Source organism: Benincasa hispida, chromosome 4, assembly GCF_009727055.1.
Source record: "Benincasa hispida cultivar B227 chromosome 4, ASM972705v1, whole genome shotgun sequence".
In the NCBI taxonomy this organism is placed as follows: domain Eukaryota; kingdom Viridiplantae; phylum Streptophyta; class Magnoliopsida; order Cucurbitales; family Cucurbitaceae; genus Benincasa; species Benincasa hispida.
This window is the reverse complement of record NC_052352.1, coordinates 15577492-15602007: the sequence shown is the minus strand read 5'-3', so window position 1 is coordinate 15602007 and position 24516 is coordinate 15577492. Positions and strand designations below refer to the sequence as shown.

The 24516-nt window shown below is 37.3% G+C and overlaps 2 protein-coding genes across 3 annotated transcripts; both read right to left on the bottom strand.

Annotated features, from left to right (window-relative positions):
* Window positions 1-13073: 13073 nt before the first annotated feature.
* LOC120075484 (protein trichome birefringence-like 2) lies at window positions 13074-16500 on the bottom strand. Its single transcript, XM_039028910.1, has 5 exons — window positions 15049-16500; window positions 14642-14834; window positions 14339-14529; window positions 13987-14145; window positions 13074-13725 (listed from the first exon to the last, which is right to left on the bottom strand). Exons 1-5 carry the CDS (start codon window positions 15846-15848, stop codon window positions 13383-13385), a joined length of 1686 nt encoding a protein of 561 aa, XP_038884838.1. The 5' UTR covers window positions 15849-16500; the 3' UTR covers window positions 13074-13382.
* A 1029-nt stretch (window positions 16501-17529) lies between these two features.
* Window positions 17530-22142, bottom strand: LOC120075482 (protein NSP-INTERACTING KINASE 3). Of its 2 annotated transcripts, none has more exons than XM_039028909.1 (11): window positions 21279-22142; window positions 20966-21170; window positions 20787-20858; window positions 20535-20678; window positions 20377-20448; window positions 20214-20273; window positions 20033-20121; window positions 19790-19933; window positions 19293-19634; window positions 18571-18962; window positions 17530-18305 (listed from the first exon to the last, which is right to left on the bottom strand). In XM_039028909.1, the coding sequence occupies exons 2-11, from the start codon at window positions 21085-21087 to the stop codon at window positions 17988-17990; spliced, it is 1755 nt and encodes a 584-aa protein (XP_038884837.1). In that variant the 5' UTR covers window positions 21088-21170; window positions 21279-22142; the 3' UTR covers window positions 17530-17987. The 2 variants fall into 2 exon arrangements, with proteins under 2 accessions (XP_038884837.1, XP_038884836.1); XM_039028908.1 differs by having other exon boundaries at window positions 20966-21098.
* Between the last annotated feature and the right edge of the window lie 2374 nt (window positions 22143-24516).

The window sequence follows — 24516 nt, the reverse complement described above, 5'->3', positions numbered from 1 at the left end:
ACATGTCTTTAAAGATACTAACGCATGCTTGGTGTATTTAAACACACATAAATAGTTTTTCAATAAACTTTCATACATGACATGTGTTTAAAACATAACTCATGGTTTGCTTGGAAATCACTTTGTAAAACTAGCTAGCATAAGAATAATATTTCTTTAAAACATGGTTTCTTTAAAACATTGTAAATATTTAGTCAAATATTTAGTCACTCACCTTGATCGTTTAGGAACCTTTCTCTCAAGAAATTCCTTGGTTACCTCGGGCTCCTTTTTGAACCCTAAGATCCAGATTCAATTGAAAGCTCAGATTACTCATAGTTCTAAGCCTCATCTTGAGATACTTCCTTCTGTAAACATGATCTACAATGTCTCAGGAAGCTTACCAATCTTAGCTCAAAATGCCTCGTGGTTTGGCCGAAATCATCAAATCTTCAAGACTGGCCCAAGCTTACCCGACAACTTGACCCTTATGACTTTTTCTCATTTTCCAGCCCGATTCCTTGGAGGTTCTTCTCTGGCAGCCCTACCCTGAAAATTAGACTCGTGAAGATTTTAGGTGGATTTGGAATCACTCCAAATGCACGAGTATGCTAAGAGATATCTTCATCCCAAGTTGATGCTATTTTCAGACTTCACTATCTAATTGCATCTCCTTTTGAAGCTTTATAACTGACGCATGGTTTTGCTATCAACGCATGTGTTCTTTCATCAACACATAGTTTCCTCACAATCAGCCTTCATACACTCTTCTTAATGTTCTTATAAGAGAATTTGAGTTATGATCTGAAGAGAAGTCCTTGGCCCTATTTATAGGTGTCCAAAATCTCTTCAAGGCCGACACCTCCTACTTGGCCACATGTCCAAGTGTCTTTTCCTCACACTATCAACATAACCTCATGCCGTCGTAATCTAAGGTGTCTTCCTCTTCTTTAGCCAACACATAATGCTTAAATTTGCATATCTTCTTGTGCATCCACCTCATTTGCTTAAGGCCTAAGATTTCTCCCCAACAAGCCACATGTCCGGATGACGAACTTGAATGCATCAATCCAATCTCATATGCGCCCATCTTACCTCAATGCATCCATCTACCAAAAATGCGTTTGTCCAACCTCATTTGCGTCCATCCAATTGGTGCAACATAGCTATGTCCGGACACCACCAATTGGTGTATGCGTCCATCCAACATCAAAATGCATTCATTCAATCTTACCTTGTGCATCCAATTGATGCAACTTGTTCACATATGCTAGATGCTCGCAAGGCTCATCTTTGGCTGCATATTCTTCTCTTTCACATGGCTTACCTTTGCCCTATGCGGTCAACTAGGATAATGACCAACACTCTTTTAACGCATACTATTAGCCTTTTCTATGAGCTCATATGCCCTCGGATGTCCAACATATAGCACATCATCAATGCATAGTATTAGCTTTGTGTACCGCAAGCCTTATCAATGCAAGACATTTCACCATGCGTCCACCATGGCTTGTCTCATTACCGCATAGCATCATCGCATAGCATTGCCGCATAGCATCATCGCATAGCATTGCCGCATAGCACCATCGCATAGCATTGCCACATAGCACCATCGCATAGTGTTGCCGCATAGCTCTTGCTCATCGTGTAGCGCTGATGCCCATTGTCTAGTGCACATGTCCATCGCATAACGCCATCGCCCAACATCATCGTCTAACGCTAATGCTGATCATGTAGTGCCAACGCCTCACCGTCTAACACTATCACCCATCACATAACATTATTGCCCATCACATAGTGTTATCGTTTAGCTCCCCGCATTGCTACGCGATCGTCCAGCACCTGCTTACACGATCGCCTACCTCATCATGTAGCATTGCTCACTTACTAAACGATCGTCTACCTCATCGTGTAGCGCCACTCCCTTGCTACACGATCATCCAGCGCCCATGCCCGCGCAAACTTGCTTTGCTAACATCTCAAGACACGTTTCTCTTGGCCACACTTTGGCTTCCTTCAATGTCCAAATAACTTCTAAATGAGCAAGGTCAATGCATGGAATAACACTTAGCCAATTTTCTAGCTTCCAACGCATGGGTTACACTTAGCCAATTTTTCAAGCTTTACCCAAGAGTCAAGCTTTCAAATTCACACTTTTATTCTAATTTTTCACCCTTTTCTCTACAATTACACATTAATTTCCACATCAACCTACTCACCACATTGTTCTCAATAGGGAACATACTCAAGTAGAGAAATTAGGGCTCAGGGTTCACATTTACCTCCCCTTTATGAAAATTTCGTCCTCGAAATTTTGCTACAAATCCGTCACATTTACCTTCCCATGTTGCTTCTTCAGTGCTATGGTTTCGCCACAGTACCTTTACCAATGGTATTGTCTTATTCCTTAAGACTTGTTCTTTTCTATCAAGAATCTCCACTGGTTCTTCTTCATAAGAAAAATTCTCTTTCAACTGCACTGGTTGCTCAGGCAACATATGGGTAGGATCTAGCACATACTTCTTAGCATTACCACATGAAACACATCATGGATACAAGATAACTCTGGAGGTAAATCCAACCTATATGCCATTGGGCCAACTCTTTCTATTATCTCGTAAGGTCCAATATACCTCGGGCTTAACTTCTCTTTCCTACCAAACCTGAGTATTCCTTTCCATGGAGACAACTTAAGAAATACTTTATCACCAACTTCAAATTCCAATTATCTTCTCCGCTTATTGGCATAACTCTTTTGCTTGTCTCGAGCTGTCTTAAGATTTTCTCTTATAATTTTAACACTGTCTGATGTCTGCTGAATAAGTTCTGGACCTAATAATTTCCTTTCACCGACCTCATTCCAATATATCGGAGTTCTAACATGGTCTTTTGTATAGTGCCCCATACGATGCAATTCCGATACTCGAATGGTACCTGTTGTTATATGCAAATTTGATCAACGACAGATGTGTATCCCAACTGCCCTTGAACTGCCATACATATGCTCTCAACATGTCCTCTAGTGTCTGAATCGTTCGTTCAGACTGACCATCCGTCTGTGGATGAAAAGTTGTACTGAAATATAACTTGGTACTCATAGCTTTCTGTAAGCTAGGCCAAAACTTCGATGTAAACCTGGAATCTCGATCTGATACAATCGAAATTGGCTTCCTTCAATGTCCAAATAACCTCTAAATGAGCAAGGCCAACGAATGGAATAACACTTAGCCAATTTTCTAGCTTCCAACATATGAGTTACACTTAGCCAATTTTTCAAGCTTTACCCAAGAGTCAAGCTTTCAAATTCACAATTTTCTTCTAATTTTTCACCCTTTTTCTCTACAATTACACATTAATTTCCACATCAACCTATTCACCACACTCTCAGTAGGGAACATACTTAAGTAGAGAAATTAGGGCTCAGGGTTCACAGCATGCAAACCGAATAGGTTGAGTTGGATGAAGAAGAGGCAAACACTTCAAGCTGGTGGTGGCAAAAGAAGGCATTGACAGCTTGAGTGGTGGATGCCTGGGCATGTAGGGAGTAGGAAGTGTTACCACCAGGTGAAATGGGAACGCCTATAAATAGGGCCAAGGACTTCTCTTCAGTTCATAACACAAATCCTCTTCAAAGCATATTAGAATGAGTGATTGAGAGTAGATTCAGAGCAAGCTATGCGATGATCATGAAGAGCATGCATTGATAGCAAGACCATGCGTTGATCAATTGGTTCCAAGAGAAGGAGATGTTGTCGGACAGTGAGGTTCTGAAGTGCATCAACTTGGGGCGAGGAGTTCTCTCAGACTACTCGTGTGTTTTAAGTGATTCCAAAGCTACTTGAAAGCTCTAAGAGTCTAGTTTTCAAGGCAGGGCTTCTGGAGAAGAAGCTCAAAGGAATCAGGTTGGAGAGTGAGAAAAAGACAGAAGGGTCGAGCTCTTGGGTAAGCTTGGGTCAATCTTAATGATTTGAGGATTCCAGCCAAACCACGAGGAGTTTTGAACTGATATTTTAAGATAAGCTTCCTGAGACAATTTAGAACATGTTTGTAGAAGAAAGCATCTCAAAATAAGGCCCAATATGAGTAATCTAAGTTTTAAGTTGAATCTGGAATTTAAGGTTCAAAAGGGAGCTCGAGAAAACTAAGGAACTTCTATAGAGAAAGATTCCTACCAACCAAGGTGAGTGGTATTTTCTTAAAGTCTTAAACATATCTTTTAGAGTATATGTATATGCTTATGTTGTGAATGGGTAATTAGAATGAGAATGAGAATATGTGATTCGGATGGTCAGGGGGTTAATAGACCTAATTCTTGAGCTCGAAGCAGAACTTCACGGGATGGTCAAGGGACCAAGAGGTCTAGTTCCTGAGTCTGTAAGAAGAACCTTGTATGGGATGGTTAGAGGGCCAGCAGGCCTAGCTTCTGAGCCCATAAGCGGGAATCTATGTGTACATAGGGAACACAGTAGAGTATGTGTTTATGACTAGTATCAGTTTAACTATCTACCGTATGTGTAGGTAAAGTTGAGAACAGACTCATTTGAGGCTGAGGTTTGAATGTTAACCTCGTATTTATGATATGCTTGTATTATTATAAGTTGAAATAGGCTGTAGAAGTTGCTTATCACTCACTGAGCTTCTTGAAACTCATTCTTTTCTTTCATGTTTTTCTTCCCAAGTAGCGAAAGGTGGGGAGTTTCAGGATGCTGCCAAGGTCAAGGTCTGTCATGCCATAGCCATACTTCCGGGTTGTGAGTTGTTGATGTAAACTTTGTAGTTAAGCCTGAGAATTGTATAAACATTATACTGTTTGTAATAAAATGAGTTTAGTCAAATAGTTGTTGTTTATATCCTTGGCTTAAAGTTTTATGAGAGTAAAAAGGTTCAGATGGACAATAGGTATCGCAAAAGGGTGGTATCTGTCGTCCTCATGCCTCCTCGCGGGTTCTAGAGGCGGGTTTGAAAGGGGGTGTGATAGCTTGGTATCAAAGCCAAGGTTTACGTAAAACTTGGGAAAGTTGAGTAGATTAAGTTGATACTAGCTTGGTATCAGAGCGAAGGTTTATGTAAAACCTGAAAAGGTTAAGTGTGAAAGTTTAGTGTAATGTTTGTATTTAGGAAAACCAGAGGGATGTGTGGTAGAGTAAATTCCATAGGTTTAAAGAGAAACCTAGGAATTAGTCAAAGTGAGACTAAGAGGAATAGTGGAAGTGGTAAGACCTAGCAGACAACCTGAGCTGGAACTCACAATGCTACCTGAAGATCCATCGAGGAAGGAGATAATGAATTAAATTATTTTCAATTAGAGTTTGAGATAGAAAGTTATTTGTAGATAGTTTGGTTCGATGACTAGCTTAGAGATGGCTAGGAGAAGTATCGTTGGACAAACTAAGGAAGTTAATATCATATTAGCGCTACGGAAGCATAGTAATAGACAAGGTTATAAAGGTTTGCGACAGAGGTTGTTGTGAAACCTTAAACCAGAGTTAGTCCGAGTAAATTTTGAGGACGAAATTTTCTTAAGGGGAAGTAATTGTGAAACCCGGATTTCAATTTCTCTACTTAAGTAGGTAATTAAGGAAATTAACTAAGTATAAGTTACACTTATGTTGAAGAGAAGGAAAATTCTACGTATTTGAATAGATTTTCTTTAAATAGCTTTGAGTTGAGCCTTAACTAGTAAAAATTTGGCTATGTATGAAGTCAAAAAGAAACCATGCATTTGGTGTTAGGAAGCATTAACGGCTAAGACTCTAATAAGGCTAAGTTTGTAGAGGTTATAAGGGATTAAGTATTAAAGCCAAGGACAACCATGTGTTGAGCTTGGACGCATGTTGGATGAAGCGTTGGCATGAAAAAGGTTGCTCATGTGTTGGGATGATAAGAGGGCTAGACAATGAGCGCAAGACGTTGGGCATTGAGACTGGGTATGCACGCTGACTAGTATGTGCGAGCGTGAGCGCTGAGCATTGGAACGTTGCACATGGACGATCGTATAGATGATGAGCTAGAAGATTCATTAGATGATGGCACTAAACGATGGGCGTCGGCACTAGGCAATAAGCGTAAGCACTGGGGGATAGACGCAAGTGCTAGGCGATAACGTTACATGATGGGTGAAGCACTAGACGATGGGTGTTGCGCTAGGCGATGGTCGTTATGCTACACGATAGGCGCATGCGCTATCCGATGGGCTATGCGCTAAATGATGAGCGACAGGAGATCATTAGATGTTAAGCAACAGCGAGAGATTAATAGACGATGAGCTATGCGATGGGTGCAGACGCTAAATGATGAGCGACAGCGAGAGATCACTAGGTGATAAGCTATGCGATGAGCACAAGAGCTACACGATGAGCTAGACGATGCGTCAAGCCATGATGGGCGCATAGTGTTGTGCCTATGCATTGATGGGGCTTGCAGTATACAAGGCTTGTGAGGTTAGATTGTGTTGGTCTTGTGCAAGAGACTAAGGGGATTGTGTTGGTCTTGTGCAAGAGACTAAGGGGATTGTGTTGGTCTTGTGCAAGAGACTAAGGGCATTAGCAAGCAACAAGGGCATGCTAGCATTAGTCATATGAGATGTGTTACCAAGAGGCTAGGTGATGGTAAGACAAACCATGAGGTGTTGGATTGAGACCTAGCTTGACCCATGTGTTGGTATGCGATGGTGATATGCTATGTGCTAAGGTTGAGTTATGCACCAAGGACATCCAAGGGCATGTAGGCACATAAGACAAGGCTAGTAGCATGTGTTGGGAGATTGTGATGGTCATAGTCCTAGTTGAACGCATGTGCCAAGGGTGAGCCATGCGAGAAGAAAGGTATGCGGCCAAGCAAGGACTTGCGATGCCTTGAGGTTAGTGTGGCATAAGTGATACGTTGATGAGAGAGTTATGGGCTGATAGTGGCTAATCGAGAAAGGGTTAAGCTTAAGTTAGTAGGAGATGGACAAATAGGATTTCATGCAAAAGAGGTATGCAACAGGAAGACAACGCAAGTAGGATGTAGATGCACCAAAAAGCATGCAAACCGAATAGGTTGAGCTGGATAAAGAAGAGGCAAATACTTGAAGTTGGTGGTGGAAAAGGAAGGCATGGGCAGCTTGAGTGGTGGACGCCTGGGCATGCAGGGAATAGGAAGTGTCAACACCAGGTGAAGTGGGAACGCCTATAAATAGGGCCAAGGACTTTTCTTCAGTTCATAACACAAACCTCTTCAAAGCATATTAGGAAGAATGTTTGAGGGCATATTCGGAGGAAGCTATGCATTGATCATGAAGAGCATACGTTGATAGCAAGACCATGCATTGATGAAATGGTTCTAAGAGGAGGAGATGTTGTCGAACAATGAGGTCTTAAAGTAGTATCAACTTGGGATGAAGAGTTTTCCCAAACTACTCATGCATTTTGAGTGATTTCAAAGCCACTTGAAGGCTCTGAGAGTCTAGTTTTCAAGACAGGGCTGCCAGAGAAGAAGCTCAAAGGAATCAGGTTGGAGAGTGAGGAAAAGACAGAAAGGTCGAGCTCTCGAGTAAGCTTGCGTCAGTCTTGATGATTTGAGGATTTCGGCCAAACCACGAGGAGTTCTGAGCTGAGAATTGAAGGTAAGCTTTTTGAGACAATTTAGAACATGTTTGTAAAAGGAAGTGTCGTAAAATAATGTTTGGAACTATGAGTAATCTAAGCTTGAAGTTGAATCTGAAATTTAGGGTTCAAAAAGGAGCCCAAGGAAACTAAGGAACTTCTAGAGAGGGGTTCTACTAACCAAGATGAGTGGTATTTCCTTAAAGTCTTAAAGCTATCTTTTGAGGTATATGTATATGCTTATGTTGTGAATGAGTAATTAGAATGAGAATGAGAATATGTGATCGGGATGGTCAGGGGGTCAATAGACCTAATTCTTGAGCCCAAAGCAAAACCTCGTATGGGATGATCAGAGGGCCGGCAGGCCTAGCTTCTGAGCCCATAAGCGGAATCTATGTGTACATAGGGAACACAGTAGAGTATGTGTTTATGACTAGTTAAGTTTAACTATCTACAATGTGTGTAGGTAGAATTGAGAACATACTCATTCGAGGCTGAGGTTTGAATGTTAACCTTGTATTTATGATATGTTTGTATTATTATGAGTTGAAATAGACTTTAGAAGTTGCTTACCACTCACTGAGCTTCTTGAAGCTCATTCTTTTCTGAGCTGAGAATTGAAGGTAAGCTTTTTGAGACAATTTAGAACATGTTTGTAAAGGAAGTGTCGTAAAATAATGTTTGGAACTATGAGTAATCTAAGCTTGAAGTTGAATCTAAATTTAGGGTTCAAAAAGGAGCCCAAGGAAACTAAGGAACTTCTAGAGAGGGGTTCCTACCAACCAAGATGAGTGATATTTCCTTAAAGTCTTAAGCATATCTTTTAGAGTATATGTATATGCTTATGTTGTAAATGAGTAATTAGAATGAGAATGAGAATATGTGATCGGGATGGTCAGGGGGTCAATAGACCTAATTCTTGAGCCCAAAGCAAAACCTGTATGGGATGATCAGAGGGCCGGCAGGCCTAGCTTCTGAGCCCATAAGCGGGAATCTATGTGTACATAGGGAACACAGTAGAGTATGTGTTTATGACTAGTATCAGTTTAACTATCTACCATGTGTGTAGGTAGAATTGAGAAACATACTCATTCGAGGCTGAGGTTTGAATGTTAACCTTGTATTTATGATATGTTTGTATTATTATGAGTTGAAATAGACTTTAGAAGTTGCTTACCACTCACTGAGCTTCTTGAAGCTCATTCTTTTCTGAGCTGAGAATTGAAGGTAAGCTTTTTGAGACAATTTAGAACATGTTTGTAAAAGGAAGTGTCGTAAAATAATGTTTGGAACTATGAGTAATCTAAGCTTGAAGTTGAATTCTGAAATTTAGGGTTCAAAAAGGAGCCCAAGGAAACTAAGGAACTTCTAGAGAGGGGTTCCTCCAACCAACGATGAGTGATATTTCCTTAAAGTCTTAAGCATATCTTTTTAGAGTATATGTATATGCTTATGTTGTGAATGAGTAATTAGAATGAGAATGAGAATATGTGATCGGGATGGTCAGGGGGTCAATAGACCTAATTCTTGAGCCCAAAGCAAAACCTCGTATGGAGGATCAGAGGGCCGGCAGGCCTAGCTTCTGAGCCCATAAGCGGGAATCTATGTGTACATAGGGAACACAGTAGAGTATGTGTTTATGACTAGTATCAGTTTAACTATCTACCATGTGTGTAGGTAGAATTGAGAACATACTCATTCGAGGCTGAGGTTTGAATGTTAAACCTTGTATTTATGATATGTTTGTATTATTATGAGTTGAAATAGACTTTAGAAGTTGCTTACCACTCACTGAGCTTCTTGAAGCTCATTCTTTTCTTTCATGTTTTTTTTCCTAGGTAGCGAAAAGTGGGGAGTTCCAAGGTGCTACTAAGATCAAGGTCTGCCACGCCATAGGTACATTTCTGGGTTTAGAGTTATTGATGTAAACTTTGTAGTTAAGTCTGAGAGTTGTATAAACGTTATACTGTTTGTAATAAAAATGAGTTTAGTCAAACAGTTATTATTTATATCCTTGGCTATGAGAGTAAAAAGGTTCAGATGGATAGTAGGTATCGCAAAAGGGTGGTATCTGTCGTCCTCACGCCTCCTCGCTAATTCTAGAGGTGGGCTCAGGAGGAGGTGTGACACCTACAAGTTTCCTACTATATTTTCTGGAGGCCAACGGGTTTTTTACTATGTTATTGAGTGCCAACGGATTCTCTACTATGTTTGTAAGCCTTCGGGCCACCAGATGCATGTTAGGATGGGTTAAATCGCTCACTAGATGGTCATTCAAGATTAGTTGATGTATGCATATCCCACTACTACGTTGCATTTATTGTACATAAATGTATAGCCTTACCCCAGTAGAAGTTATTCGAATGACTGAAGGAATCCATAACTGTATAATGGACCAGTTGATGCATATGCTCAATTTTTATGTTATGTTGCAGCCTTAAATGTTTGAACATAGAGTTCCATTGTTTGAAATTTTTATTTTTAAACCTTCGTGAAATTTATTTTAAACTAATATTTTAGAGGGACCTCGACAAAATATTTCAGTTATCTAGATTTTATGAAAGTTATTTATTTTATAAAATTATTTTGGTTTTAGTTAAAATTTATGAAAAGAGTCATTTTGAGATTTATGCATGCATGTAATAACAGTCTAATAAAAGTCCTAGAAAGTCGGGTTGTTACACCAACTTTTTCAAATTACGTATGTTATGAATATAGGGTTAGATAGGGGTAGTTTTGACAATTTCTAATTATTATTTTTTATATTTAATTTTGTCTTGCTATTTTCACAATTTTAAAAACAAATTTGCTATTTTCGTGAAATAAACCTTGACATTTGCTATTTGTCTTGACAACCCTTTTTTATTAGGGTTGCTTGCAAATATTATATCAGTAATAGACTTATATTAGTAGACTTTATTGATATGAGTATATTAGTAATAGACTGCTTGAAAAAAAAAACTAAATCTAAACCAAAACAGAAATTAACTCATGAAGCCTCAAAGAAAAAATTAAAGTACATGAAACTTGTAGAAATCATCAAATTGACTAATAACATCAATAAACTTCAATTAAACAACAATGAAGCTTACAACAACACAAATTAAAACAAATATAAAAACAGAGATGAAATCAAATCCAAAAACTGAGGAAGAATCACGACCTAGAATTGGGAGGAAGAATTGCACGAATAAATGATGAAACAAATTTAGATAAAGAAAAATGAGAGGATGAGAAAAAAAAAACTAAGAACAAATCCAAAAACTAAGATGAAATCTAAACATATTAGAAAATTCCAAATCACGAGTAGAAATCCCAAATTGCGAGCAGAAACTGATCGACTAGAGAATGAGAAAATTGAAATTGTATATTCAACTACTTAGAAATTGATCGCATGAAGATATAAGATGAACATCGTTCCTCTTACAAAATTATGGAGCGTGAGGGAAAAAAAGAGAGAATCGTGTGGGAGATTGAAGAAGACGCACGTGAGTGATATCTTCCACAAATCGTACTAGATATTTTGATTTTTCATCTAAAATGAAGGGCATATTAGGAATAGAAATAAAATATCAACCGAATGTTCTCCAAATTTTAAATCTGCAATTAGTTTTAGAAAATGCTATCACCCCATTTGGAAACCATTTAGTTTTTTGGTTTTATTTTTGAAAATTAAGCGTATAGACATTACTTCCACCTCAAATATCTTTCTTAATTTGCTTTTCACCGGTGCTTTAAAAAGCCAAGCAACAATTTGTTTTTAAAAAATCGCTTTTATTTTTTTAAATTTGACTAAGAATTCACCTATTGTACTTAATATGCAAATCATTGTAAGAAAAGGAGAATAAATAGACTTAATTTTAAAAAATTATAAACAAAAAACGAAATAGTTACCGATATAATTTAGTTATTTATACTAAAAATAACACCCAATACAAATTTGGTTATCATTATTGCTATGTCTACCTTGGTGGGCCATAGGAGGACTCCACCCAGGCCAATCTAATCCAGCCCACCTCAATATTTTGAATAAGGGATAAATCAAAGGAATGCAAAAGCGAATAAAGAATAGAATAGTGGATACTGGATACTTCTCATGTTTTTGTTATCAGGTGCGATTCTGAGAAGGAGGTGTTTGTCTTTTTCTTAAGATCCACTGCTACAAGAATCTTCATATATAATAAACTATACCTCATCTTTCATATTGCTTTCCTTTCCTCCTTCAAATAAATTTTCATACAATATAATAAAACATTCTTCCACCCAAATTCCAAGTTTAACCTTCTTTACTCTCTCTCCCTCTATATATATATATATTAGTGGATGTTTGATTAAAAAGATTAAAATTTTAATTTAGATCAATAGAAATAGTATAGTTATCATTCTATTTGACATATATAGATAAGTAGGATAAGATATTGATTGTCATTTTAAAAATTGATGGTTCGATTCTTTACTCCACAATTGTTGAACTCAAACAAAAATCTAATTATCCCCAAAGAAACCATAAATTAGCTAATTAAACAAAGTAATACAATACACAACTTGAGCATACTTTAACTAATTGTAACATCATATCCTTAAACAGGCAGTCGGATGTTAATATTTTCACTCTCATTTATTGTTGAAATTTAGAAGGAACAAAAAAAGGAAGCAGTGAGTAAAAAATGGGATAAGATCCCCATGTCATATAGTATTGCATGATATTGATGATAATAAAAACCATGATATAAAGGAACGAATAATGGATGGTTTTAACCAACCAATGGCTGAACAAAGGCAAAACACATAAAGAGGCCAGGGAAAACTTCAAACAAGTATTATATATTGAAGAGAGGTGTTAGTGTAAGCTGAGTCAAGCATTATTGTGATGTGTGAATTGGAATTGGAAGTTCCACCAAAATTTGAATCCCCTCCCACTTCCAAATCCTTAAATTTGAAGCTTATCCAGCTTGGAATAGCAACTTTTGATGGTGAGAGTATTATAATGGGGTAATAGTATGGGTGTGTATTTAAAGCCCAGAATGGAGAAGGTAGCTTCTCCCCTAGCTTTTCTGAAAGCTTAAGTGTTGAATGAGAGAGGGGCCATGGTGCTGTGGCTTAAGGCCACGACCACGACCACAACCACGGGCATGGGCCTTGAGATCCGGTGAGGAAATACATTGCCATGCCTCACCTTCCTCCTCGTATCCCTGAGCTTAACCCATCAGCCATGCCTCACTCTCTGCTTGGCTTTTGGATTCTGCTTCAGAAAACCGGCAAGTCACGAAACGGCGTGGACTCTTCTGAGTCTAGTTTATTGGGTCGTCTTTTTTTCTTTTTTTTCTTAATCTTACTATGTTTCTTTATAACAACTATAATCAGTACAACTCAATAAAAACAACTTTCTTATCTCTCTGTCTCTCTCTTTTGTTAAGTGCTTGGGACACCCATTTGCATTCATGCATACCAAGCATTCACTAGAACTGCAAGTTAATAATAAAAAGAATTATTCTTTTCTATTTCTAACAAATTGGAATAATAGAATACACATATGATCATAGGTTGGCTCTACATTTGCACGACTCAGGCAATCTATAAGTCAGCAGTCTGTAGTTTCCTCCACATGAGCATGCACCATGCTGCTGCTCAGAACCTAAACGATTAAACAAGACTTCATATATATATATATATATATATATATATATATATATAATATTATATATATATAATTTTACCTCAAAAACCCAACAAAAAGAATAAATGACAAAAACATAAGATAGGGGGAAAAAAGTTATGCGATCATTTTGCTGCAACATGGTGAAGTACAAATCGTCCTTAGTTGCTCCAATATCTCTTTGCCATCCTTAAAAGAGATGCATAAAGCAGCTCGTTCCAAGTATCGGGTACACCGGGCAAGCACCAATGGCTGCAATCTTGAACTCGGAGGCCTGCACGTTTTTCTGCTTCTGTCTTGTACTCCATTCTATAAATTGAAGGGTGTGCGTCCTTCCGATAATGAGTGAGCCTGGTGATGTTTAAGTATGACACTGGTGTTTTCATCTCCCGAATCACATATTCCAGAGCCCTCATTTTCTTAGGGTACTTCCCCAAGTGTGTTTTGTTATAAATTGGTTCCATTTCAATGTTGCATTGCCCTCCAGAGTTCCACTCGCCACCACTGCAAACATAAATGGGAAAGAAATGGATTTCTAGTTCATTAAAGTAGTTTTTATTGGAACGAGGATAGACAGACACAGACAGGTCCATTTTTAATGTGATATTTTGCACTGAAAACGATGAATTCATTAAAATAATAATAAAAACAATAATACTGTTCGTTCATTTTGGACTTTAGCATATTTTCCCTGAACATTTTGAGTAGTCAACATATCTAACAATATTTAGATTGGAAGCAAGAAAAGAAGAAGAATTTATATACCTGAAATGAGAATATGAATAGCCTCTGAAGAAAACCAGAGTTCGATTTCGATCAACAGTGTTGTCGATCCATCGACCCCAAGTGGTGAGAGCCCTCTTAAACGCTTCCAACACCTTGAGTCTTGGGTGTACATGGTTACCTTCTTGATAATAGTCTTCTCTGAAATAGAAGAGAAAAACAAAAAGAACTTCAACCACCGAAAACAGCTACAAAACCATGGCATGATATTATGCAAGGTAAGTCCAGGTGAATTTCAAGGTAAAGACAATGTCCATTCTCGATATAAATTCAGCACAATCTCCCCAACCAAGAGGTCGGATTGAATCAAAATGATGAGTAGAATACAATATACCCCCTCGATGTTTTCTCATGAGTCCACCAATGGCCTGTATTAAAGACCAAAACATCAGCATCCCGATACATTTCGGTTGTTGGGTCCATTTGATCCAATCTTAAGGTCTCAATCGTTCCATTCTTTCTCTTGAATGAAGACTCCCTAACTAGGAATGGAGAACTAACAAAATCCACGGAACAATTATAGTCCTGCAGATACAACAAACTGAAAGGTTAGTTGAAAACGTTACAAAATGAGAAACATGGGTTTAAAACTTTAAAACTTTTAGTACTGGAGAATAAACATCCAAGGAAATCTTGCCTCGAAGCGGAAGGCATAGAAACCTTTCTTCTTAAACTCAGTCCTTCCAGATATCTCATACACTCTTTTCTTGTCGCTTATATTATGACGAAGAATACACACAAGAGACTCCCACATGTTCCTATTTAATGAATCGCCAACAAACACCAGACTCTTTCCCCTCAAAACCTCCAGAAAATGTGTTGCGTTCAGACTGAAAAAGCAGCAGCGTCCAAAAGGGGTATTAGGACAGAGGTTTATAAACCCAAATGCATCCATCACACATGTTGCATGCATTATGAATTAGGAAAAGCCATAGTAATTTTTCATTCATAAACCATTGTAGTCATAAGAATATGAAGAGGAGGAAACCTATTGCCTAATGATGCAAGTAATTTAAGGATCAGGGGATTAGGTTAAAGTAATACCTTGGGATGTTACACATATACGGCTGCCATTTCCATTTCACATATCCATCGTCTGGCCTCTTATTAAGATGACAATCGAAGTCCCTATCAATGTAAGGGCAAGAACCTAAAGGATAATATGGCTTCGAATCATCCCTCACCCATTCACCATCGAAGATATCACATTCCTCATCAAAACTGTTATCAGATGTTGCCAACGGTTGAGAGTTTCTGGTAATTTCAATTCTGTCACTTGAATTTCTCCCACCATTTCCTTCTGACGGCCTCTCGTCCTCAGCATTGGAAGAATGATTGTTCTCCTTCTGATATTGAGCAGTATTGTTGTTCAGAGAAGTGGAGTTACACGGGAAGTTGTGTTCGGCGTCCAACTTTGCGAGGCTGGAAACTGTTCCATTTGCAGTAACATTTTTGGATTCAAGAGAGAAAGTTGCATTCCCAAATTCGGACCCGTTAGCCGGAGGGGGGTTGAGTTGAAGGGTGGCATTGACATCGCGAGTATGATTATGGAGTGAGGGGAAATGGGAAGGAAGGGCAGGATCATAGGTGGCCAACTTGGAAGAATTAGCAGTGAAATCAGAGAAGGAAGGAGATGAAAAAGAGAAAGACCAGGAAGAAAAGAGAGAATCAACGGAGGTGGGTTGATTATCAAGAGAGAAGAAAAATTTGCCATGAGAAGAACTGTAGAGCAAAAGAAAGCTAAGAACAATGAGAGAAACGGAAATGCCAAGACCAAATCCAGGAACAACTCTTCTCCTCGGCGATAAAATCTGCTCGGGGAATCCAAGTTTCCTGGGGTCCATGGCTCACCCTGGATGAAAGGAGGCTTTAATGGGAGTTAAACGGTGGAGGGGAAAATGGGTTATAAAGGTCGTCGATCACAATGAGAGAGGGAATGCCTTTCTATTTTTGAAGGCCTTTCGAGAACGGCAAAAGAGGGAGATTTACGGCGGAGACATATTCTCAACACACACTTCCAAACCTTTCTTATATTATTAACCCCTTTTCTCTTTTTTAACTGTTTCCTAATCATACTTTCTTATTAATAGAATAATAGATAATACCCATCTCCTATTATCATTTATTATTCATTAAACTCATCCAAAAATATCTGCATCAAAGACAAAACGATAATTTCAGTGGAATGGATTCACAAACTACACAAAATACATTTAAATATATTATACTTAAGTTAGTAGATGCCATGGGAAGCCACATAAACAGACGATGAATCCCAAGTTGGAGTGGAAAGTGAGGGAATCATATACAAATACAATACTAGTTTCGGCCGGCGAAAAAAGCCGCTTGCTCCCTCTAACGGTCAGATCGCTGGAACTAAACTTCCCGCCGACCGTCAGGGGACACATAGTGACCGCGCGTCATCGCGTGAAAAATTCGACAATGATGCTTCGGACTAGATGCGGACCTGCGCTCATGTTTTACATCGTCGTCATATACATTTAGTCCCTTCTGCGCTCGTCTTATTCTATCACCGGATCTAGAATTTCAGGTTATGGCCACAATTATTAATAAGATTAAAATTTTAACCCAATTTCTAAAATTATGTCTATATATAGTTCTTGTATTTTTAAAAATTATATAATAGGTCTTAAATTTTCTATCTACGTGTCTAATACATACCATTTTTTAACAAACAAGGTATCTATTGACTACAAATTTGAAAATTAATGATTTAATTAGAAACAAAAATAATTTTTATATAGTAAAACAATTGGTTTTGAAACATTTTTAATATTTTATGAGATTTATTAAATACAAAATTGAAAGTTTATATATCTATTAGATATTTTTAAAGGAGTAATTCGAGTTAAATTTATAAGTTTCGAGATTTAGTAATCATAATTTTTAGAACTAAGGACTATACTTCTAATTTAACTTGAATGTAATTTTAAATATATTGATATATCATATCTAGATTAAATAATAATAATTATAAACTTATTATAAACTTTTATAGACTTAATCACCTAAATATTTAAGCACAAAATATGAGACCTACATATTTATCTTTAAATTTAAAAATAAAACTAACAAAATATGAAACCTACATATTTATCAATAAATTTAAAAATAAAACTAAGTTTTCCCTACAATCAATCTTCCTAAAACAATTTGCTAGAATTTTAAAAATGTGTAGATAAAAATGTTTACATATATGAAAAAAATCAAGAATGAAATTAAGTTTTAACTTGTTACAAATGTACTAAAATTTAAAATTTTATATATGTTTTTTAAAAAATTAGATAGGAAATATGTTTTGTAAAGTTGGAAATTGGAGTAATGTATAAATATATTTTGAAAAAAGTGAAACAATAAAAAATAACTTAAAAGAAAAAATTTATAATAAACGGCCATTCTCTCAAGATTCGAACCCCAAACCACACGATGATAAGTGATTAAGGACTTCCTAACCCCTAAGCAAATAACCATTTTACATACTTTGAGAACATGCGGTGATATATATTTAATATACAACTGCAGATTTTTATATTCAACAAAAAAACAAAAGAAATACATATATGTAAAACATCAGGATGTGAGAAGGACACGTGCCCTGACCGTTTTATAAATTCGACTCTGATTCCGCCATCTCAACAAATTCTGCATTGGGCAGGAGGACCCACTTGAACATAGATATGGGCTGGGCCTTGGATGAATGAATGAATGGGAGGAGCACGAGTGAACACTAATTAATTAACAAACGACATGTCGTTCCATGTGCCAGAAGTGAACTTCTAAGCTGGGTTGAACAAGAAATTTCTTAACAAAACAGCTTAGCATTACTCTCTCTCTCGTTTCTTTTTTACAGAAGAATTACACAAGCATGAAACCAACACCATCAACCCCCACTCACTCTTCTCTGCAACTGCAAGTTAATAATGATGTAAGAAGGAATTACACAAGAAACAAAGTGAAGGCTGTCATCTAGGGCCTGAAAGCTCCATGGCTTCTACTATCAGAGAAGATTCTTCTATATAATCTGAGTACCGTCGAGGGGGATTCTCGCACGGTCGGTATCGTGGCGTTTCAACGTTCTGTGATGCTTCCCATTTCTCAGCTAAACCATCGCCTTCCAACATTTTTAATACTTCAGACATTTTGGGTCGGTGAGAAGGATTGAATTGAGTGCTTAACAGCGCAACCTGGACCATTTCCTCCAACTCAACTCTGTCGAAGTTACCTCTTAGATCCTTATCCACCATCATATTCAGCTTTCCTTCCTGATGCAACTTTTTCACCTATATATCAAAAGAAAAGAGAATAAGCAAGATTGTGATTCTCCAGATAAACAACAAATATATATATGCCTTGTAATAAAAAATAATGTAAGAGCCAAGAAGCCAAACATGCAAGTTTCTAGTACCGAGATTGATCAATTTAAATGGTGGAATGAATTGTACAAACACTATTTTCCTTAATTTATTGAATTAACACGGATATAGTTGCCATGTAAGTTGAAAAAAAAAAAAAAAAAAAACAAGGGCATGCTAGAGGAATAGTTACCCAATCGAGCATCACGCCTTTCTGGTTTGCTCCTCGACCAAAATCCAGAGCCTTCTGACCAGTAATTAACTCCAAAAGCAAGATTCCAAACCCAAAAACATCAGTCTTTTCTGACGATTGGCCTGTTGATAAGTATTCTGGGGCAATATGGCCAACAGTGCCACGCACCGCTGTAGTTACATGAGAATCCCTGTGATCCAAAAGCTTGGCCAACCCAAAGTCTCCAACAACAGCCTCGAAGTCTTCATCAAGGAGAATGTTGGCAGCCTTCACATCACGATGGATGATTTTGGGGTCACACTGTTCGTGCAAGTACACCAATCCTCTAGCTGTGCCCAAGGCTATTCTCTTTCTCATTGCCCAATCTAGAGCCGGCTGCCCATGGATATGATCTGATAAACAAAGGATTGAAAATTACGAATCGTGCCCAATACTAAATTTCCTTTTCTAAAAAACATATAAATCTTGAAACCCTCCAGTTTAGCATCATTTTGTTACTGGGGATTGCTAACCTGTCGTCAGTAGTAACCACACCGGTTGGTAAATGGTAATACTATGAAACTTGCAGGTATTAAATATCCAAGTAAACAGCCTCATCAAGCTATATGAAACCATATGAAGATTCGATATCTTGTTTTGTTAAGCCAGATGCAACTGATTGCCACCACTTAATGCTAAATTAACAAACTAGGAATAGTACACAACCTTTGCAAGCAACAAACCTCTTAGACGAGATGCAACACTGCCATTGGGCATGAATGGGTAAACCAGAAGTCTTTCACTCTCAGTAGAACAAAAGCCAAAAAGCTTGAGAAGATTTCGGTGTACAGCTAAGCTTATCATCTCTACTTCAGTCTGAAATTGGATCTCCCCACCAGCGGTGTTATAATCCTTCAGCCTTTTAACCGCTACCAGAGTCCCATCATTTAAACATCCCTTGTACACAATTCCAAACCCACCTCTTCCCAAGATATTCTTAGAGTTGAAGTGATCAGTTGCTGCCCGAAGTTCCTTGAACGTGTACCTTCTCAAATGACCCAAACGTACCTCTGGGTCATATTGATCTGTTCCATTAACAATATTAGTCCAAGAACAATTTCAAACATATTACACGAGAAGCAAACAAGATCATTTCCTGCTTAATAAAATATTACATAATCCATCACAAAGCAAAATGCCATGAATGAACAAGGAGAAAGAGTAGATAGAGGAGACTTACCATTTACATCAAAGAAAATCTGCTGGTTGTGTCTGTATCTCCACCAGACAAGTAATCCAATAAGGACTAAAACAATAAAAGCAGCACTAAAACTTGCCCCAAAAGCAATTGCCTTGCTGTGGCTCTTACCAAACCCCAAATTTCCTGAGGAGAAAGAACCCAACCAATCAAAAACATGTTTCAATATGTTAAGGCAACAAATCAAAAAGTTAAAAATACAAATAGAAAACATCAGGTCCACACCTTGAAGAGCATCTGGGGCAAACGACAATGGCTCTGGAAAGATAGCAGAACAGTTGTTTGGACCACAGATCAGAGGGTTACCAACAATTCTGAACAAAAGAGACAGTACTTTAGGTTTTTGAAATTTTTTACTCAATCAAGATGATATGAATTTGTAAATATGATAAAGAAAATAACTCACTTGAACGTTCTTGCTGATATTTTGGGTAAGGAGCCACTCAAGTTGTTGTATGAAAGGTCCCTATTAGTTCAACTAAAAACGTGAATATATATTTCTTCCAAATAGCATTAACTGGATTTAACCACAAAATAGGAAAGTGGTACGCAGAGGTAAATGAACATACACGAGCGTGAGACCTTCAACTTTGGATAGAGATTCAGGACAAGGTCCAGTTAGGCTGTTGTTATTCAGTCGCCTGCCTTGCTCAAAAAATAATGTGCAGTTGACAAAGATCAGAACGAATCCTTCAACGAAAAGCTAGAGAAAGCGTACAACACTTACAAATAGTTCAGCTTCTTCAAGTCTCCAAGGGAACTGGGTATTTGGCCACTAAATACATTGTTGGAGAGATCAAGAGTCTGGAGGTTCTCTAACTTTCCAATGGTTGCAGGAATTGGTCCTGAAATGTCATTGTTCTGAAGCAACCTACATGTGTTTGTGATGGCATAGAGAATTATTTTCGTTAGATAGAAAACATACGATAGTGTATTAGAACTACAACCAGGGGTTTGTAAGGAGAATGGAGAATCTTACACTGATTCCAACTTACTGAGGTTTCCAATCCCCGGTGATAAGACCCCAGACAAACTCTGGCTAGGTAGCCCCCTGTTCATAACATTAAGATTTAAGAACAAAGAATCCCAAAATAATAAATTGAAGTTTTGACAAGTGGTCAAAATCTAGGAAAAGAATGTGCAAAAACGAACACTTACAAAGCAGAAACATATCCATCTGGAGAGCAGGTGACCATTCTCCAGCTACAAGGATCCACGGAATTAGAATCCCAGTTCTCCAAAACATTGTGGGGATCTAATAAATCATTTTTTATGGCCATCAAAGCTACGACTGTTCAAATTTCCAGAAAAGTGAAAATTGAAAATTCAATTCCCAGATACAAGACAGGTCCAATTAAACTAGCTGAATGGAAAAAAAAAAAACAAAAATGGTCTGCTTCGTATTTTGCCATATACAAAAATGAAAAGTAAAATGGAGGGAGGCGGAAACAGAAAGCACGGAGAGACTAACCTTCGTAGTTTACGCCAGAAGGAGATAACGTAGCAGAAGCAAGTTGGAGGAGTGCCAAAACTACAAAAACCGGTTTGCATAACACAAGAGGTGGTTCCATAACTTATTTTGCGTAAAGTAAATTGTCAGTCGAGCGGATGCTATGTATGAAGAAAAAGCAGAGACGCCATTGTCCAGATAGGTCAGGAGTTCGTAGGAGGGAGGGGTTTTGGTTTAGAGGTTGAATGAATGGGAGGTGAGGGCGAGGGTGAGAGGAAGCAGAAGTGGAAGAGAAATTGGTAATAGGTGGAAGATGAAAGTGTGAGATCCTAGAGATCTGAGAATGGAGAATGTGATTGTATACGTGTTGGGGACTCCCCACAAAATCCAAGCGGGTATGTTGTTGGGCAATCCTCTCCTCAATGATTCCACAACCATAATCTTGTTTCTTGAGTTCAGTAGCAAAAAGAAAACCCACTCAACGCAACCCCCCCTGCTGGCTGCTTCGGCACAGCACACAAGCAAACAAATAAACAGAGTCCGTAAGAAACAGCCGAGGATCGATGTAAACCCACTTTACAAAATGAAGCCAGTTTTCTTTTTTCTCTAATAGAAAGAAAGCAGCTTTTTCGAAAAAAGAAAAATAATAATAAAAGAGAGAAAAGATTGGAGTGGAATGAAAGAATGGATGGATACTGGGGATTGAGGGGGGGAAAGAAGAATTGTGGGTAAGGGTATGGGTATGGGTATTATGGGTATTGGGTGTCCGATGCTTTGGCTGCTTTGGGTATGCGAAAAGGAAAAAGAGTGCAGACGCAGAGTGTTTTGGTTTGGCAGGTCACGTGCTTCCATTGTCTTTCTTTTCGTTTCCTTCTTTCCACACTTTGCAATTTCTTCAAATATGTTGATGTTCAGTCCCTCTCAACATTTTCTTTTTTATTCCTTCCTTCATCAACATTCAATCCTTGCTCTTCCATCTAATTATATTTCTAACTAACTATCAATTTCTGATTAATTTGTTGCATATAATCCATATACACTTTTTGACATGTTGGACAAAGTTACAGTTATAAAATGGAATATTGGTAGAGGCCACAGGGTCCACACTACAGCTATGGACAATGCCCTATTTGCCCTATTTGCCCCTATTTGCCCTATAGGGAGAGGAGGGGAATGGAATGGGATTATTTTTATAGCTCAGGCGTGCCTTTGTGTGTGTCTCTCTCCTTTTCTTTTTCCCTAATTGTTTGTACAATTAACAATTAAATAAACAGATAAAATAAAATTGAGGAGCGGTGGCGCTGTGGTGTGCGTGCGAGCCTTTTGTGTTATTCGTTTTAGTTGGTTGGTTGGATGCTGTGATCAGAATCTCTCTATGATATGATGCCCAAACCAAACCACTCATATTCCATTTTCTTTCCTTTTTTAATTTACTAAATTTCCTTTTACTTCTTTTCTTTCTTTTTCTTTTTACCTTTACTTGTGGGAGTTCTGTTTCCCCCTGGGATATAGGAGCATACTCCTCAACACTATTTAAGGAACTTTTTCAATCAAATACCCATCTGATTAAAAGGGTGATCATTGATCAAAGATGTAGAATCTTATTCAGTTGCCTATAAGAATAATACTTCTACAATAGGGTCCCCTCCAAAATGCAATTCCCATCTTTATCCTACTTATTTTATATCCTTTTGTTGAATATTTTTTTCTAATATACCACGATTCAACTACATACATCTTAGTCAAACACATTATGTACCTATGCTTATTTTGATAAAAAAAAATATTTGAATGTATTTACTTAAAAGAACTAATATATATAGAGAGAAATGTTATATAATTTTAAAAGAAAAAAAAAAATCTCTCCTCTCATACCTTTGTCCTTCTACTTACATAATCACTTTGAAATAAAATTACGTGAAGGACACAAATCACCCCTAAACTATATCATTTACTCTAATGAAACTTCCAAACTCTTGTAACAGAAAATAAAACTTATGAACTTTGATGGTGAAAATGAAACTGTCTCTGGGTTTTTAGAAGAACTCTAAAGTGAGAACTAATAACCATATANTAAAAAAATTCCTTTTTAAAACAGTGAAATAATTCCGGCTCAATTTATTATTAAAAGGAAAGGAAAACCATTGGCTATCTTACTTTGTGGTGGGGCCTGTGCTCACGGGTTTCTTCTACCTACAGTAGAACTAGAAAATGAGGTTTTTAGATTATTATTATTATTTTTTTTTTTTTGGTAGTGAGTTCAATTATGCAATTATTCAAAGCTATATCATTTTTCCATCGCTGGAACATGATTTGGAAGAAATTTTGAGAAATTAATTCACATATCAGTATACAAGAAATGGAAATTTGAAGTTAGAAAATAAGGGGAAAATACTACTTCGATTTATCGATTGTCATATTAGTATTATTTTGAAAATAAGAATCTCTTACCAATTGAAGTAGCAAGTACCATACTCCTCTAACACTAAAGAATTTTATGAAAATTGAGAAAGGGATTGTTCATAGAGAAAGATTGGTGTAGAAACTAAGAAAAAATATAATAAAAAGAGATATGGGTGGGAATGGGGAGAGGGAACAGAAAACTAGTTAACAAAGAATAATATTATACTTGAAAGTTAAAAAATATAATAATAATATATTTAAAAAGAGAGTGATGAATTGTTTGATAAAGAAAGTTGATGTATTTAATTTGGTATTACAACATAAAGTGGGTAATAGAATCCCGATGCATTTGGTATTTTTGTCGCATTGGGAAAATTGAATATGCTCAGCTTTTTCAAAAATTCATCTATATATTTATATTTCATTTTAAGAAAAGGGAAAAAAAAAAAAAAACAAAAAAACAAAAATTCCGAATTTGTGTACCCGAGACTCGTAATCACGCTCAGCTACTTTGGGAAAACCACAATTCCGTGGAATAATAATGCTTGTAAACACTGCATCTGCAGGTTTTTTAAGTTTTTCTATTAAATCCAAATTATCAATTCTATTTCTGTGTTAATATATTCCATTATTTGATATTTCCACTCACATGCCTTCCCTTTCCTTCTCAATAAACCTCAACCATTTTAATTTTTTGTTTAATATATATTTCTCTTTCTTGATTGAGTCCCTCAGGCTCTCCAACTCCAACTTTCACCCAAAACTTCATTATAATATTTGGTTCATGTTTTAAATGTAAGCTGCACTGCGTTTTCATTTGTTTTGTTTTCGTTTGCTTACCTTTTTCTTTTGTTTT

Excerpts from the sequence above, each read along its gene's own strand:
- LOC120075484 (XM_039028910.1), bottom strand. The coding sequence starts at position 15,848 with ATGGACCCCAGGAAACTTGGATTCCCCGAGCAGATTTTATCGCCGAGG. Across the intron at positions 14,146-14,338 it reads CATGAGAAAACATCGAGGGG|AGAAGACTATTATCAAGAAG; the intron begins GTATATTGTATT and ends CTTCTATTTCAG. Across the intron at positions 13,726-13,986 it reads TATTCATATTCTCATTTCAG|TGGTGGCGAGTGGAACTCTG; the intron begins GTATATAAATTC and ends TTATGTTTGCAG.
- LOC120075482 (XM_039028908.1), bottom strand. The coding sequence starts at position 21,378 with ATGGAACCACCTCTTGTGTTATGCAAACCGGTTTTTGTAGTTTTGGCA. Across the intron at positions 19,934-20,032 it reads TGCCCCAGATGCTCTTCAAG|GAAATTTGGGGTTTGGTAAG; the intron begins GTGTGGACCTGA and ends CTTTCTCCTCAG. Across the intron at positions 18,306-18,570 it reads AAGGCGTGATGCTCGATTGG|GTGAAAAAGTTGCATCAGGA; the intron begins GTAACTATTCCT and ends TTTGATATATAG.